Here is a 17614-nt window from a genome sequence, read left to right on the forward strand (position 1 = left end):
TAAACCTGAGATCTGAATCACTTAATTTGCTAAAAAGCTCTGCAGCAGTGAACGGGGTTGCACTTGGTGTTCCATTGCACCACTCAGGACTCAGCCTTACTGGATGTAGTGATTTTTGCTTGTTCTTCCAGGCTGTTATTAGTCTGACTTCTTTTATTTCAAATGAGGCAAAGTAGAGGACTTCATACGTCCTTTGAGCTAGAAGGTATCTATCTGTGTAGTTTTATGTATGAGCGTGCATGTGGGTGTAAATGTGTGTACACGCACTACACAGAAATGTATTCATCCCCAGTAACAGGTGGTGCTGGCAACACCTGTTGCTGGGGTCACTCAACACTCCAGTATTAAAACCCTAATTTTAGTTGCTTGTAACTTTTGTCAGACCTAAACATTTGGGTTAAAATGTTATGTGCCAGGTGTCTGCCTTAGGCTGATTTGGGGGAGGAGGGTGGGGAGAGGAATTTATCAGCAAAACTGTTACTGCCCATTCAGGGAGCAGAGGCCAGGGCACTGGTTTGCCTGTGCTGATTGCACTGTTGCTGGTGGAGATGTTCCAGCAGCTTCCCTCGTCAAAGCCAAAAGTTGCCAGTGGAGACCCCCTGCAGAAGGGCACGTCTTCTCCCAGCATTATGGAAATTCGCTGATTTACTGAGGAGGCACCTCTGTCTGGCTAAATTATGGGCCTGTGAAAATGCTTAGCAGAAGTTTGTTGACAGCTGCCGACCTCCATCGTGTCCATTTCCAAACAGCAGCGCTGTGCTGGGGACCCTTGATGCAAGATGCCCATGAAGCAGCAGAGTAAGCCCTGGAGTCTGAGTGGGGAGCAAAGCCGGCTGCTGCGCGCAGGGGCACGGGCCTCAGAGCAAAGGCGAGCAGCTCGGCTTCTGCTTACACAGCATGAATAAATAGGAGGGAATGGCTGGCTGAAATCCAGAGGAACTGGTGATGGGGGAAGGCAGCGATGGGCTGAGAGTGGTAAGAGTGAAGCACACAGGGTTTTAAGAACTGCGTGAGGAGAAATGCTGAGGAGGCAAACCGGTGCGATAGGGCAGATAGACCGAGAAGGGATGGAGCTCAGCTCCTGCCAGTCCATGACTGCGGGGTTTGTGTGGTCCCTGCCTAACCAGCTGAAATGTTCCACTGACAATAAATCACAGCTCCTCAAACGGGCGATTTACACAGGAATACAACGTATACTGCTGCCAGTGGCTCCCCTATTCGAGTGTATAGACTTGAAGCCACTAATAAGCACTTAGGAGTTTGTGTGGTTTCATCTGATGCTGTTTCAGTAGGCAGAATTGTTCAATTTACTTCTGCTTAATAGAAACATCTACCTTTTAATTATTTTTTCTCTTTTTTAGTAAGTCTTAGCTTTTGCATACTCAGCCTGCACTTGAAGGGTTAATATTTGTGCATGCAAATCACTTTGTAAATTCTACAATTGTTTCTTAATGTATAATCTTGCTGTGGAATCTGTACTACATTTGTAGCCCATGCAAAATCACACTAGTGAGTCAGTCATGGATACCAGAGTGGTCTGTGGTTTCATCTAGGTTGCAAGAACATTTGAACAGATTGCTTATATTATTTTTAAATGTTGTGCTTTCTTGATCATTGTGGGAATTAGAAACAAACTGCCTGCCGCAAAATATTCTGTTTCATATTACTTAGCATTTTGCCATAAAAATCTGAAGAAATGCCACAGAACCTGATCAAAGTTTAAAGTCAGTTTGTTACTGAATTATGATTTTTTTTTTTATTATAGGTAAAGGCTCAGCCAAGAAACTGACAAAAAAGGTAAGCAAAATGTTCCTTTCCTTCTTAAAAGAACTTACATTCTTTCTATTACTCAACTGAATATACTTCTCCTTCAAAACTGCCTTTGTATTTTCTCATTTGTGTCTTTAAAGGAGGTAGATGCTGCACTGGTGTGTGTTGCCAAAGCTAAACCAGGACCGACCTTTTTTAGGGAGCTTGGTGATAAAGGTAACAAGCACTTTTGATACTGACAAATACATCTTGCTTTTAATCTTATTATATGGTATGAATCAAGTGTATTTTTAAAGAAGGTTTCATGGATTTGACTTTAGTCCCGTCTAGCCAGTAGCTGCCTTCTTGGCAAGTGTCTCAGTTATGCAAGAGAGAGTAAAGAGGCAGGGCTGGGGATGGAAAGCCTTCTGAGGTGCAGGAGGAGAATGCGAGAAATCAGAAGCCCTACTCAGAGAAGAGAAAAGGGCTAAAGGATGACTTCAGCACAAAATGGACTTCTAAGAGTTGTTGTTAATAAGCTGCTGATTCACTCTATAACTTAAATGCACAGAAACAGAGAATAAAAATAAAATTTGTATCTGTTATGTAAGGTGGTATCCCTGATTCTGAGAGCAGTTGAACTTATTTCTCCCTCTTTGGAATCTCGGTGGCCCCTGCACAGCACCAATGTGCTTCGGTTTCTTTTCACCCAGCATTTCCACCTTATATCAGGCTACATAAAGAGAAAACTCTGAGAGCTTGAATATTGTTTGTATAACAACAGGGAATTAAGGAACACCAAATAAACACCTCATTAGCATAAATTAATTGAAGGGAGAAAACAAACAAGAGGATCAAGGAAGCCAAATAGATGAGTAATTAACCATTTCACCAGTAACAAAGACTGAAATCCCCAAGCTAATGAGAAAGACTGACAGCGTCTATTCACAAGCTTCATGTATCGTAGAGTTCAGCTGGAGTCCCTCATCCCGTGGACATTTCTGGAAGACAAAGCTGCCTTTGCAGTGCTGCAGTTCCTTGGCCAGCCCAAGCAGCGTGCACAGCGGATCCCCAGGCACGGCTGCGGCTCCCACAGCAGCACAGCCCTCGGCCTGCGCACGCAGCGTTTTCCTGCCCCTCGGCCTCATGGTCCTGTCTGCGGTTCCTTTCTTGCATCCTTGTGCAGACGTGGAAGGGTCTTCAGCGGAGCGCCTTTCTTGTCGGTCCACTCCTGCAAGCCCCAGCAGCCCGAAACATCTCTGAATGAGCTGAACGTTTTTCTCCTGTCCTAGGGAAGGCTGGATTTTGTATTGAATAGTCATTCCTTGCTTTTTCAAATTTCTAATCATCTTGTGCTTTTCTAGGACTGAGTTTTAAAAGATTACCAGCCTTTAATTCTTGGATATTCTTTCTCCATCCCCGCTTTTTTAGAGCCTTTCTTTTTCTAGTGGTTGACACAGCAAATCCCCAAATCACTCTGCCTGAGAAAACCAGGAATCCACTAACAGAAAGTGAAAACAGCAGATCAGCACAGCCTCCTTTGCTGCACCTCTGCCAGCCGACTGCTTGGCAGAAGGTGGCTCGGTCATACGCTCAGCCTGGCATCTTCTGCGTTCCAGGCAAGGCATTGATCTCCCCTTGCTTAGGACTGTGAGTCTGTGCTCTGTCCTTCAAGGGTCAGGCAGCACTTGGAGATGATAAGGAACATTCCGTGCAGTAATCCCAATGTCTGCATAACACGCAGAGTTTTTGCAGTTTTTCGTCATGATGCCTCTTTAGTGACTTCGATGCTTTTGCTTTGAGATGCATTATTATTATATTTTTTAAATGTAAATATTTATGTATTAAATACAGCTTTTACAGGTACCAGAATAATGAATCTACACCTGTTCTGCTGTTTAGCTGAGATTATTTTAACTACCTTCAAATTCTTATTTAAATATCAAGTTAGAGGGAGAACTGTCATCAGTCCAGTTTGTTAAATGTAACGCTAGGGAATCCTGCCTTCTAGTGGGCAGTTTTAAAATTCATGTCATATTTTGTAGGAATACTTGTGATTTATTCAGCAATAAGAATATTGTACTGTCATCATTTGCTATAAAGTTTGAAGGTAGAGACTTCCAGGGAGGGATAGGGAAGGCTCATTTAGTGTTAGAAAATGACAGTATTTTACCAGTGCCAACTGCAAATACTTAGCCGCAAAGTATGCTGAGTCATTCAGCAGTATGTGAAGCTTTCATCTTTTAAAATTTGCTTGGACATTAATATAATTTTGTAATTTTTTTTATTTCTTGCATTGCGTCTTTTAATTTGGGTTACTTTGTAATGATTACTGTAGAATAAAAAGAAAATTACCAAAATATTTAATTTACTTTATGGATAAGGTAAATTGGCCCCTCACTACAGTTAGAAAAAGGACAATAAAATTAAAAGTTTTTATGGAAACAAGTCCACAAATTAAAATACATTATCTCAAATTATTTTAGTATATGCAGTCTGCCAGAAAACGTCAGACAGGCTGTGGAATTGCTTTAAGGCACCGAGACAAATTTTAAAGTACAATGAAGAATTTTTTTTTACATATTTTAATTATCTTTTTACCTATTCCACTATAGTGACTTTTCAATCAGCTGACAATAAGACAATGAAAACAAAGTCTGTATCTCGCCCCTGCCATTTCTTGCAAGGCTCTTCTTTCCAGCCCTCTGCAATTTGAGAGAATAGAGCCACCATGGTTCTCCCTTGAGCCAATCTGCAGGGTCTTGTATTTAAATTGGTCTTTTCTTTACATCCTACCCGCTCCATATATATTTTGCAGATTCTTTCTGCAAATTTTTATGAGGTACAGTGTTCCCTGTCTACCCAAATAGCTAAAACTTGTTACCTCTTTGTCTTTCTGTATATTCTTCCTTTAAACATTATTTTGCTGTGACACTCAAAAAAACAAAATCAGGGAGCAAGAATCTTCATCACTGCCCGTCACACTATTTGCTTTATTTCTTTTCCTTCCCTATTTCTTTCTATCCATTTTTGTATCTTGTCTTAGGCATGTAAGCTAAAAAAATGGGGTAGGAGTTCTTTCTGTTTGGTTGGGTTTGAATTTGTAGAAATCCTAGACACTTTGTCTGGGGACGTGTTTCCAAGTTTTACAGCAATGCAAATAATTACATACAGTCTTGCAATGGCAGTAACCCTAAAACTTGTAAGCAAAACTAGAACTTTGAGATGGAAGTATATTTTATTTCCACAGTGTATGGTATGACTGTAGTACTGTGCTGATTTACACGTGATGCATGCTGGATAATAGCGTGAATAGCCCAATTTTGATGGAAAGGAAAACTGAGATACGGAACCAGAATGAGTTTGCAACAGGATCAGCATTAGATCTGTCTTTAGCTAAGACTTGCTCTCAGATTTTCAGACTCTTGCATTCAGCAATTTAATGTTTCTAAACTCTGGTACTTAAAACTTAAAGTGTTAAGTCACTATCTGAGGTCAAATACAAATGTCATTGGCTTCACATAGTAATTTATCAGAAGTTAATTGTTTATCGCTGAAGCTTAAGTGGATTCCTTATCTATCAATTAACTAAATATAAATTATAAAAAATAGTTTATCTTTGCACAGATAGGCATGTTTGAACTTCATTATTTTAAGCAGCTTCAGCATTATACAATGTTTAGCTCACAAGTTAAAAGTAGCTCAGCTATTTTGAAAAGTGATTTATAAAAAAGCCCTTTACATTTTTTCTTCAAACATTATTGCAGGGCAGATGGTTCAGATTCTGTTGTTTAACCACCCTCGTTAGGCGCTCTCTATCTTTAGCTCATACGCTCTATTTTGACGCTATCACATCTTTGTGTTTGTTCAGGCTTTTCACTTAAGGCGGTATTTCAAAGGAAAACACTGGAATTTTCCTTCAAAAGGGGGGGAAATACTTTCACCTTGTAGAAAGGACATGTTCCTCTTTAAAAAGAAAAAGAAAAGAAAAAAAGGCAGGCTCCTCCTGGCAGGCTCCCAGCCGTACTATCAGCACCATCTCGCACTTGGCAGCTTTGTGCGTTGCCACGTTCCCCTGAGGATCGGAGGGAAGCTGTTCCCACCTCTGCGAGCCTGCCAAGGGATGCAGGACTTTGATCCTTCAGGGGAACCTCAGAGTAGTTCTCCTCCCAGGTACTAAATGTGACAAAGTGCATTTAATTTATTTGCCTTTTATATAAATATTGAATGTTTTCAGTGAGAATCCGAAGATTTAATGTAGGCCTTTTATTAATACCAAATAAACCTTACTATCTTGATTAGACATGAACATTGATGAGTCTCTGGATAGGGAATTTTACCTTCAGAGCACTAAAAACAGAAGTAAAAACTTTATTAAATAATAATGTGGCTTACTTTAATAACCTGTTTAATATGATGTTACGCTACGGTTTTTATATTTATAAGATTTGATCTTTCAAGTCTTACCATAAGTTTTTTTGGTAGGTAATTTTTTAACTCTTTCATTTCAGGGTTGATATCTTATGCAGAGTACCTATTTTTGCTGACAATCCTTACGAGTAAGTATTACATATTTAAAATACTTATGCATAAATACTCAGCTACTAACAGCTTTCCAGGAACTTTTTCTGATACTTTTTAACTTCTAAATGTCTACATTATAGTAAAACATAAAGAACTATTGTATATAGAGTGATAAGGCATTAATATAAATGGATGTCACTTTAATTAATTACAACTTACTTCCATAGTGTCATCATTAGTCCATCACAGTACTTCAAAAATCATGATGATCCCTGCACCATGGGATCAGTAAAGTCTTTCAGGAGACTTTAAGAGAGGGGAAACATTGGTTACAGGACCACATAATAAGTGGAAGAAGAACAGTGGAGGCAGATGAATAAATTGTCTTCAGGACTGTAGTTTTAGTCATTTTGGACAATAAGATGTTACCATTATAGCTCTTGCAGTGGTGTAAAAGCTGTTATGGTGTCTGAAAGGTTGTTACCTAATATTCATGTGTCTAGATATACAATGGATGATATACAAAAGCAGCAGATTTCTGCAGTGTCTTTTATTTTGACTTTTTAATCCTTTATGTTTTTTTGCTCTGTTCCTTTTGACTTTATTTCCTCCAAGTATTTTGTATGTATTTCTACCCCCTGCTTTGCCTCCTTCCTTTTTCTCTGTCAGATACTTTTAAAAACCCTTTTTTTGTTTGGTATTTGCTTTTACTAGCAAACAGCAGGCATTTTTTGAATATGTGTGGAAGTGATCTTGGGTTTTCTGTGTTTCCTCAGCCATACTTACTCTGTGCCATGCTTGCCACCCCCCTGTGTTGTTTCAATGAAGTGTAGGTGATGCTGCAAAAATACCAAGATTTGTTATAAGATCAGTGCAATGAGCATCATGGAGTGAGACCCATAGACTAGTGGTGAAGTAATCCACATGCATGTCCGTGTAATAGTCCGCATGCAGTCTTGTTTGACTGATTTACACAGATCTAACATTTCAAGCAAGGGCCAAAACCAAGGACACGAGATCTCATGGTATCAGTCGATGGGAAAAGGAGAGAAAAAAACAGTTGTTCTTATCCCAATGGACCGTAGATGCTGGAGCCTCATGACGTACATCAGGGCCCTAAATAAATTTACAAGTTTTCCTTGCTCTAGAAATCCACTCTGTCATGGTGTAGTAAGAACAAGTAGTGTTGGTCTCCAGAGTTGGGTCTTCACAGACCATGATTGTGGGTGCACACCTCCCACACCACTTCCATAGACCTTTTACAACTGATGTCGTTTCTCAGCAGAACCGCATCCATTCGTACTAGGAGCTTCAACTAGTACACAATATTACATACTATATATAAATAAATATTTACCATACAAATATAGTTTCACCAGTAGTGATTTCACCAGTGCTGCACATAACTCGAGCATGAGTTACACCATGTATTCAAGTGTTTTTTAAAATCAGAAATAATGTAAGAGTCTAGCCTGGCTAGGAAGCTGATTTTAAAATATTTGTCAAAGAAGAGAGATTTAAAAAAAAAAGGCAAAAAGCACAACCACATTATAACTTCGGAAGAATACCTTAATTAAAGTTGCAGAAATAGGTGCCAAAGATTCTATTTCTTTGAAAATCTGTGGCAGCTCATGCTGATTTATTGGCTGAAACAATTAGAAAATTGAAGCAGTATCAGAGTAAGTTGTTCCACTTCTCCAGACAATCAAGTAACATTATGTTTTCACAGAATTTATATAAGAATGTGTTGAATTGCAAAAACAAAGGCATTTTTGATGCAGGATAAAAATGCAGTGCTAATGTTGCCACTTTGGTTACACAGAGGGTTATTGTACGGATCAGTTTGAAAGCAAATGTCAACAAGCATTAATGCCTCCGTCTTTGCCTAACAAGCATCCCATATCAGTCAGCCCCCAGTTACACAACCTGTCCTTCTCACTAGCGAGAATTACTGTGAGATTTCTTGAAGCAGCCATGAATATTTAAATGACTTCTCCTAAGTCACCAACAGAGCAACAGAGACACAGGGAAAAGTCACCAGATTCCAGAGTCACGGTTCCAGGGCATTGCTGACCAGACTGCACTGCCCATCATACAAAAGCACTATCTGTAACAACACTGAACTTGAAAATGTAATTTTGTGGCAGACGAAGGCTTTATTTTGCTCCCTGTGATCCCCTTTTCTCTTTTCTGTGTGCCTTGTATCATCGTTATCTGTTTTCTTCCCGTGCTGTACTGAATTTAATTTCCAGCAATTGGTTAATGGAGCTTCTGGTGAAGGAGCCCAGGAACTGAAATTGTCACCTTGACTCAAAGCTTTGTTTCAGTTGGCCAGTCACACAGGTTGACAGCTTGGTCAACATAGGAATGGTTGCAGGGGAAGCACCAAAGTCTAACCTGCACTCACAGCTAAGATGAAGGTCTTCTGTTCAGATTTTGGAATTTTGCCTGATTCTAATTAAATACAAATATATCTGAGGTAGTCTTTGAACTATGCTTACTTTACAAACACATACCTTTGGGGTTACATCATATCAGATAAGTATGTCATCTCTGAACAGTATCAGCGGCTTTAGGTCCTATATTTTCAGTAACAGCTCTCTTATCTGAAAATTGCAACACAGATGGTACGAATTACTATCAAATGCATCAATTACTTTTATTCTCTAAATATGTTATAGGATAGGCTCTTCTTGCTTTTGTACTAGTAACACAAATCTAGTGTGTGGCATTTCAGTGGAAAGGAAGGCAGTTCTGATTATTATGACCCACTTGTTGGGGAAGGGTTCTGCTATGCAGATTGCATTGGTATTTATAAAATATCCCTGCATCACAAGGTTGCTCCACAGAGAACATTAGTTGGCTGCTGAAAATGTAGTTATTTCTAGAATGTAAAAATAGTACTTTCTTTAATCCTTTTGTTGTCATTTAAAAGGAACAGAATATTTCTTTAACTTGTTCCCTTTGCTGAAAGATTCTCCAACAAAAAAGCAAGATTTAAAACTTTACAGGATGGAGCTGGAAGAATATGCTTCCAAAAGAAAAATGCTGAAGGCATTAGACTTTTTTAGAGATACTGCATCACTGCCCTCGTGAGTCCAACATTGTTCTTGGAAACATGAATATTTTCTAGAGACAATAAGTCCAGGGCTTTCTTATTAATGCCTGACTTGACTGGATTGTGGAATTAATTCACCTGCTCCAGAAATTACTGGGGTAAGTACTTGCTACTGCAGTGAGCTGTAACTACATTTCAGCAGCATACCGCTCCTGTGTGGGCTTGCTAATGAGCGAGGCCACCTCCTGTAAGTAAAGTAAGATCAGGAAATTGTGGGAAGGAGCTCAAAACACACTGTGTTTTTATAGCGTCTGCAAGACTCAGAACTCATTACATTTTCGTATTGAAAAGAAACATCCACTGGGTGAAGGAAAGGCAGGATAACATTGTATAAAATCCTGAAAAAATCAGCTTGATGGGAGTCATACAAAACATGCTTTTGTCCAGAAGGGCCAGAAAGAGTGGTTTATTACTTCTCAGTAACGTTCAACTACACTGTTCAGGGAGGGAGAAGGGAAGAAAAACGGCCTGGGGCTCACACAGCGGGAGCAGGAGCCAAGAGAGCTGGTGCCGTTACAGGACCAGCCTTTGCTGGGGAAGACACAAATGCTGGCACACGGTAACACCTGCAAGGAGTACCTGAGGGGTACACAAGCTCTTTCACACAGACTGGGAATAATTACCAGTTTCTCAAGGCACTTTCCAGTCTTCTCATCTGAAAAGGAGCTCTAGTAAACACGGCAGAGCTAGACCGCAGAAGTGGTGTCGGATTATGGAGACATATATAGAGAGCAGAGGAGCTGGAGAGGGACTTTTTACAAGGGCATGTAGTGATAGGACAAAGGGTAATGGCTTTAAACTGAAAGAGGGGAGAATCAGATTAGATGCAAGGAAGAAATTCTTCCCCATGAAGGTGGTGAGGCACTGGAACAGGCTGCTCAGAGAAGCTGTGGATGCTCCATCCCTGGGAGTGTTCAAGGCCAGGCTGGATGGGGCTTTGAGCAACCTGGCCTAGTGGAAGGTGTCCCTGCCCATGGCATCTTTAAGGTCCCTTCCAACCCCAAACATTCCATGATTCTATGATTGAATGTCTGAGATCAGGATAGTAAGACATACAACATTTTCACAGTTATTGGGCATTTGTGGCACTTACTTTGCCATTGCATTAATTATCCCTTGAAATGGTAGTAAAAAAGTGTTTTAAAAGTTTTCTTATATTACAGGAGGTACAAATGGTTTACTGGAAATATCATGTACATGCATAAAGATAGAGAACTGAACCATAAGCAATATTGCTTTTGCATGAAATATTTAAGTACGTGTGTGTGTGTTTACAATAAAGTTCCTTCCCAATTTGTTGCAGAACCCCAGACTGGATTTCAGATTGCCTTTAAAATGTTGGATACAGATGGCAATGAACAAGTTGAAAAGAAAGAATTCTTTAAGGTATGTGTATTTATATGCATATTAATTTTAGAGCATTTAAATAGTTTCATGGGTTATATTTGCCAGAGGAAGATTCATTAAAATCTTCAAGCCTGTTTTTCAGTCCAATCTATGATCACATAATTACTAAAATACTTTATATGAAAGGAGCACATACCAAAGCAATGCTATAGAAGTACTTATATTTGAATCCACTTCTATAAATGTTACCTTTGACTTGTATTTAAAATTCTGTTACTGGGAAGGTAGGAGTTTGTGTATATGCCTTAAGGAAAAGTATTTTCTAAATATTTTGAATGTTTATTTTAAATTCACCATCCTCTCTTGCTTTTGATTAATTTTGTTTGCTGTTGCACAGGGATTTTACCAATTCACAGTTTGGACAGTAAGAGCAGTTTTTCCCATATTTTGTATAAAATACGGGGGAGAAAAGCAGATGCTTAAAAACCAAAGAAAATCTTGCTCTGATGTTTTTAAGAAGAATAGGCTTAATTATATAGGTTGTTCAACTTTTAAGAATTTAACAGGAGTCTGTTAAGTAAATACTTCTTGTCAAAAGCCAAATGTAAAATTAACAAACTTAATTTTTAATAGGTTCTCTCACCTTAGTTCAGATCCTTCATTCGTATTGGAGGTGACCAGATAGACAATTTTATAAGAAGCTGAAATGGCTACTACAATGCAAATTATTTTCTCTCACTAGGATAAAGTTAAAGATGATCCTTAATGCAACAACTCTAGAGAACCATGGAATCTAAAACTTACAAAGATATACCTATTGACAGAGAAATTACTAAATACTTAAGTGTAGTTTCATAGCCTTAAACTCTGAATTAATGATGCAATAGCTGTTAGCTTGTGTTTTGCATTAATAGCCATTTTTTCAGTGAATTTTCTCTTAGTGAGATGACAATCGATGAGTTGTACTCAAATATATTTTTAAATATTTAAAAAATACTTTTAGACTTAGTAGTACTATTTGAAAATAATCTTTGAAATCAGACCATTTCCCAAGATAATGTTTCCAGAAGCCCCTAACTGAGCTGGCAGATACTCTGCACTCGTTTGTTGCTACACAAAATCTTTTAAGCCTGAAGAATTTGCTCAGTTAAAATGTTAAGTATTCTGCTGATTAAAAAGAAATCAAATTCTAACTAAAGCCTTTATTTTTAACCTACTAAGCCTGGTACAATCCTAGTGAGTTGTTATCAGAGTAGCAGTGCTCTGATAACTGAAATATCTCTGTGATGGCTGTATTGTTCATCTACCAAACAGTAAGTTACAGGGGAAAGGGGTCCACGAACACAAATTGAACGTGCTCAGCCTGTTGTGCCTCTGCATCAAAATGCTGTGTTAGCTTTACTGCCTTTGAACAGGGACTGTGTCAGTCAAGCAAATGAGGAGGTTCTTGCAGAAATACAGCACAGCTGGTTTTGGGAGGTGTACAGTATGCCATATATTTAATATCCATTACCCAATTCAGGTAATTCTAATTGAATCAGCCAGTATAAACAACAGAAAGTCATAGAAAGTAGAAGTGAAAACAATATACAAATCATTACAAATAATTTGATTCCTGTAGAGGCAATCAAATTCAGTGAAAACTTTGAATTTCCTTTATGGGCTGAATGAACCAGCACCTGGCACCACCAGCAGTTGTGGTGGTTTGGTGCAAAACACTTCTGCAGTCCTAGAGCATCCAGCAGCACTAATGTCTCTCGAACAACTAGAAGATGCAAAATGACTATAATGACTTTTTTTTTTTTAAGACTGGCATAGCATTTCTGCCAGCTCATGTCTTCTTCAGTAAAGATTACTTCTTAGTATGTCTTTAGTAAAGAGGCATCGGTGTGCATAATAGGTCTCATTATCTTCGAATTAGCCATGAGTCTCTTCCAGTGACGAACAGATATAAATATTAAATACAAATAAATTTTGCATGGAGCAGTTGAGTATTAGAGTTCATTTCTTGAGAGCAGAATTCTTCTCCCTCTGTGAGTAGTTGCTGCATTGTGCTGGAAAAAATCTGCAACCTATTGGAAATAGTTTCAAGCACTGTAAGGATTTACATGCAGTGTAAGAAAACAATAAAATAAATCTTCCAGAACACTTGTGAAAAAAATATATATATACACCATGTGCCTGTGCCCTTTAGTAGTCTCTGTAGATTTTTAAGAGTCATTTAAAAATAAAATCCAAAATAAAAAAACGTATTTTCTCTTGTTTGGAAAGTATTTGCAATTGTATTTCTTGTGTATGAGCTAAAGATGTTTTTTTCAGGTAAGAAAAAATGTTATTTTTCCGTGGGAATATGGATGAGCAGTTGTGTTTTTACCCAGAGTTCTATATTGCTTTTTTGCTATGAAGAAATTCATAATGCTTTTACTGTACTGGTCAATTGTTTCGTAAGTGAACAAAAATAAAAAGAATTTGGAGAAACTTGGAATGTTTAATTGGCTTGGTTTACAGTATTTATATTGATAAATGCTATCAAGGCATGCCATTCAAAAATAATAGTAGAACGTAACTATCCTGAGGAACTTAAAAACTAAGGCTATAAAAACACCAGAACAGGTGAATTAGACAAAATTTGAAGGCCAAGGGAAGATCTTTGGCAACAGAGTCAGTGGTTTTTTTCCTGCTCACTACTTACAAGCCCATAGTGCATCTCTGAATAACATAAGAAAAAAGGGAAAAAAAATAGAGCCTTAAGAAGAGATTTGAAAACCTCACAAAATAATGGCCTTGGAAATTTGGTCATAGATTTCTTTCCCAGTTTTAATGGGCAGGGTGAGGAATCACTCAGAAATGTTTGAGAAGCAAACCAGCAGCTTCAAAAACTCTGAGCTGTACAAGCATCTTTCCTAAAGTATCCAAATCCAGAGTGATTGGTCTAAGTCCGTATTTATAACTGAAATGTAATAAGTCCCTTTTTCTTTCATTTTTGCTGTCCTTTTGAGGATTCATGCAAATGTCTGTGAAAGGTAGGTAGACCTTGTGCTACGTTAAATCACTCATTCTTGTGGCAGTGTTGACCTCCCAAGCTAAAATACAGCCAAAGAAACCTTGCAGCTGAGATATGCTTGAGGTGATGCAAATTATTGCAATTTCTGTATTTCCTTAAAGCTCTACTCAGGACAGTGGAAATTACGTTTTCAGATATGAGTCATTTCAGTACTTAAAAAAATCTTGGCTAACATATTCAAGATTAATTTATTTTGTGGGCCGGAGGGGAAATTCAAACCACGTTCTGCTTAATGCCAGTTCTGAAAATATGTTTGCTTATTTAATTAAATTATTCTTAGTTGTTAGTTGTATGGTACCTCATTTGAACAGGTATGTTTTTCATGTCTAGAAGATCATGTCTGTAGCAGAACTATATAAAACTGTCTAGGAGGACAGCACAAAAATCACAGCATAATTTTTATTTCCCAAATGACCCTTGATGTTATACCCCTGGATTTCAAAATCTTATGGAGTGAATGCTAAGCTTTTAGTGACACAAAATCTCCTCTAAAAATAGAGTAAGTGCTGGTTACAAGAGGTAGATTCATGTGCTCTGCTTGGCTGTATTAGCTACAGTAGAGAAGACATGCCTGGGAAAAAGTGTGTCTGAATAGCAAAATACCCTTAAGTATGCAAATATTTTGTCATGACTAGAGAACGTTGCAGAAATGTGATGACTTTATAATTAAGAAAAGGGGAAATTAATGACATTTTCTTGAAAAGGAGACTCTTGTAAGACCCAATTTGTAATTTTCTTGTGTTTTTATTACGTTTTAACAAATACAGCTACAGAGAATCATTGGGAAGGAAGATGATTTGAAAGCAGCTGGAGATGAAACAATATTTCGGGTATGAAATAGAAATACATTTTTCTTTACAAAGCATTGTCATAGTTCCCATGAGCTTTGTTACTTTTTCAGGGTTTTTAGATAAGTATATAAGCATCAGTATTAGTGGTTTAATCAAATGAAAGTGCATGGTTTGTCAACTGCTTTCTAGCTGGGGAAGAAAAATGTTTGTCACTTCTGAATCTCCTGATGAAATGTATGTAATTAATGTATTTCATTACTGTGTAGCCCCTCTGTTATTTAGTTTTTGTAAGCCTCTGTTTCAAATTAACTCTCTTCTCTTTATTAAAAACTCAGAAAAAAACTCTGTATTGCCATATGAGAAAAGATGGCTTTCCAAACAAATTGATAACTTAAACTTACCTAAGTGCTGCTGTTGCAGTAATGTTAGCTTATTCTGAGTTGGTTTGAAATGTAATTTTTGTCATTGAGGTGAACAAAGCCAAGAATTGCTTTAGTTGGGTCTACTTCCAGGGAGAAATGATGTAGATGTAGACCAGGAGAAACAATCTTAGAGTATCATCTTCCAGCTGGGTTAGAAGTTTCACTGAACTGCAGACCATTAGCAAATGGCAAATACATCTTGTCAATGAAAGGGGCAGGTAAATTCTTGCTGTCTTCTGGCTGTTTTCCCCTGGATGCTGCCGCTGCAACCTGCCTTCTTCCCCAAGCGGAGGCTTTGCCACCTCTTCTGTCTGTAGTCAGCACAGGGACAAGATATTCTGTAGCCTGGATGAGACTGAATGAGGCTGAAAAGAGAGAGGAGAACGACCTGAGTGTACTGAAAACACCTCAGAAGGAACTGCTGAACCGGGGCAAAGGAGGGGGAGAGCACAGATACATGATCTCCATCTGTTACTATAAGGCGCTGCTTGCATCTGCAGCCTTGCTTGTGTTGTGTGCTTAAATTGGATGGTGTAGCTTTTCTCACTACAAACTTGCTTTCAGTCATGAACTGAAAATGGGTAATTAGGTGTGGGGTAGCGACTGCTCATGTTGGAAGCGTTCAATAAGGAATTTGTGTAGGGCTCTGCTTGATAAACCTATCATGCAGCAGCAGTTTCTACAAGGAGTTGGTCCAGCTCATGTTCTTTGCTTTTACACCTGCCTGGGGAAAAAATGGAAGTGACAGTATTGCTAACGCCTTTACTGCTTAGAAGGCATAAACAAAAACCATCTTCTGATGCATAAAGGTTTTGCTCCCTCAATATGCATCCACAGTTCAGTTAAAAGTTGTTTCACTGACTAACAACCATCTCCTTTTTTGAATTTTTTCATCAGTCACCAGGTTAAAATAGCTGGGATTAATAGGGTTGTTTGCTCCTCAAAACCAATTTCAATTGGACTTAACTGCCATGACAGTGAAAGAAAAAGAATCTTTATTCTGCATGAATGCACAGCTGTAGTATAAAGTTTCCAGAGAAACTTTGATACACTTAGGATCTAATTAAACACCTGAGCCAGAATGTCTATTTTGTCTTGCTTCAAATTTTGTCTTCAGAGTTATCTATTGAGAAAAATCTGAAGTTATTGTAACCAGAAAATATTATTTAATATGGTTTTTTAACAGATTATAAATGGAATTATAGTCTGTTCAAAAGAAGAATTAAATGGCTTTGAGGAGTACAGGTATCTTGATATACCTCTGGTCTCTATATTTCTACTTGGCAAAGTCCAAATTATCACTTTTTCTTCTGATTGTTATTTCCTTTCTTGTATCTGTCTCTCACAAAATAAGTTAGTTATAAGTAGTGAATTTGACTACAGAATTTAGTCAGTGCATATGTTTTTACCCCTTATTTTTAGTAATTATGGCAGTCATAGTATTACTTTCAAGCAAAACAAATAAAGCATAAAAATACTGGTTTTAAATTGACTATGTTATTTGAAAGCTGAGGTGCTGCAACAGAAATTTGGTGTTCGGGATGCTTCTTTATTTCCACAACACTTCTACAATTCATATATGAGTTTGCTGGTTTTTCAAAGTAACCTTAGTCTCTGACACCAGGTGAAAAATGTCACTGACTTATGAAAATAAGGTATAAATGGTAGTTTGCAACTTTATTTAACCAGCAGGTATATCCAGGTATGTTCCCTGTCCGGTGTGTAGACAGAGGTCCCGGTCATTCATTTACTGGATGAAGATACCACTCAATACTCGTTGAGATACTGCATTAGGAAAGGAAAAAGCAGTTCGTTTGCTGTGCTCCCAGGGTGCTTGTATCTCTGCCTCTTTTAATAAGACTTCAACTTACATGTCTAAAATGCAAAATATAACCACATAGTAATGGCCCTTCAGTGGAGTTGCAGTGGACCTGGTTATCCAGGTAAATATATTTCAATTGAGGGATTTTCTTTTTCCAATACTATAATTGAGGCTGGAAGAAAAGCAAAAAAATCTGCCCAGTTTTAATGGGCCCCATCTTTTAGGAAGTTCCATGCTAACTTTTTGGCGGGAACCCCATTTTATAGCCTGGTCAGATCTGGCTGTGGGCATTACGACATGGTCCAGAAGCTTCTCAGCTTCTCTGGGCACCTCCTTTGTCGAGGACCCTGTCAATTGACTGAGGGTCCCACCCCTCCTGCCCCCCAGCTGGGGGGACATGAAGTCACCCTGCCACTAAATGTGGGGAGGACATTACTGTCAGCACCACCCTAGGTGTGTATGTGGGGACAGGCACCGTGGGGCACGAAAGTTGCTAAGGAGCCATCAACCGCCCTGTTGAAGGCTCCCCATCTCAGGGGGATGTGCAACTGCCACAAAGAGTTTGCTGTATCTTGAAAAAGGTGTGCCCAGTAAACAGCACTAGTTGCTTTTGTATTAATGCCCTGAGTTCCTTAAAAGGATACTCGAATAGTGATATGTGCAAGAACATTCTGGTACTAAAAACAATGCCAATGGTTGCAGGTATCTACTGTACAGCCCAGTTGTCCAGATCAGGGACTTTGCTCTTGGACCCTTCAATTTAGATTAATGAGTTAT

The 17614-nt window shown here is 38.5% G+C and overlaps 1 protein-coding gene across 1 annotated transcript in view; it reads left to right on the plus strand.

Moving 5' to 3' along the window:
• Positions 1–17614, plus strand: part of MICU2 (mitochondrial calcium uptake 2) — a 116108-nt gene that overhangs the window by 77966 nt on the left and 20528 nt on the right. Inside the window, exons 3-4 of the mRNA XM_065644959.1 lie at positions 10695–10777; positions 14570–14632. Of these exons, the coding sequence (XP_065501031.1) occupies positions 10695–10777; positions 14570–14632 (146 nt within the window). The remainder of the gene's footprint in view (positions 1–10694; positions 10778–14569; positions 14633–17614) is intronic.

This window comes from Caloenas nicobarica, chromosome 1, assembly GCF_036013445.1.
Source record: "Caloenas nicobarica isolate bCalNic1 chromosome 1, bCalNic1.hap1, whole genome shotgun sequence".
Classification (NCBI taxonomy): domain Eukaryota; kingdom Metazoa; phylum Chordata; class Aves; order Columbiformes; family Columbidae; genus Caloenas; species Caloenas nicobarica.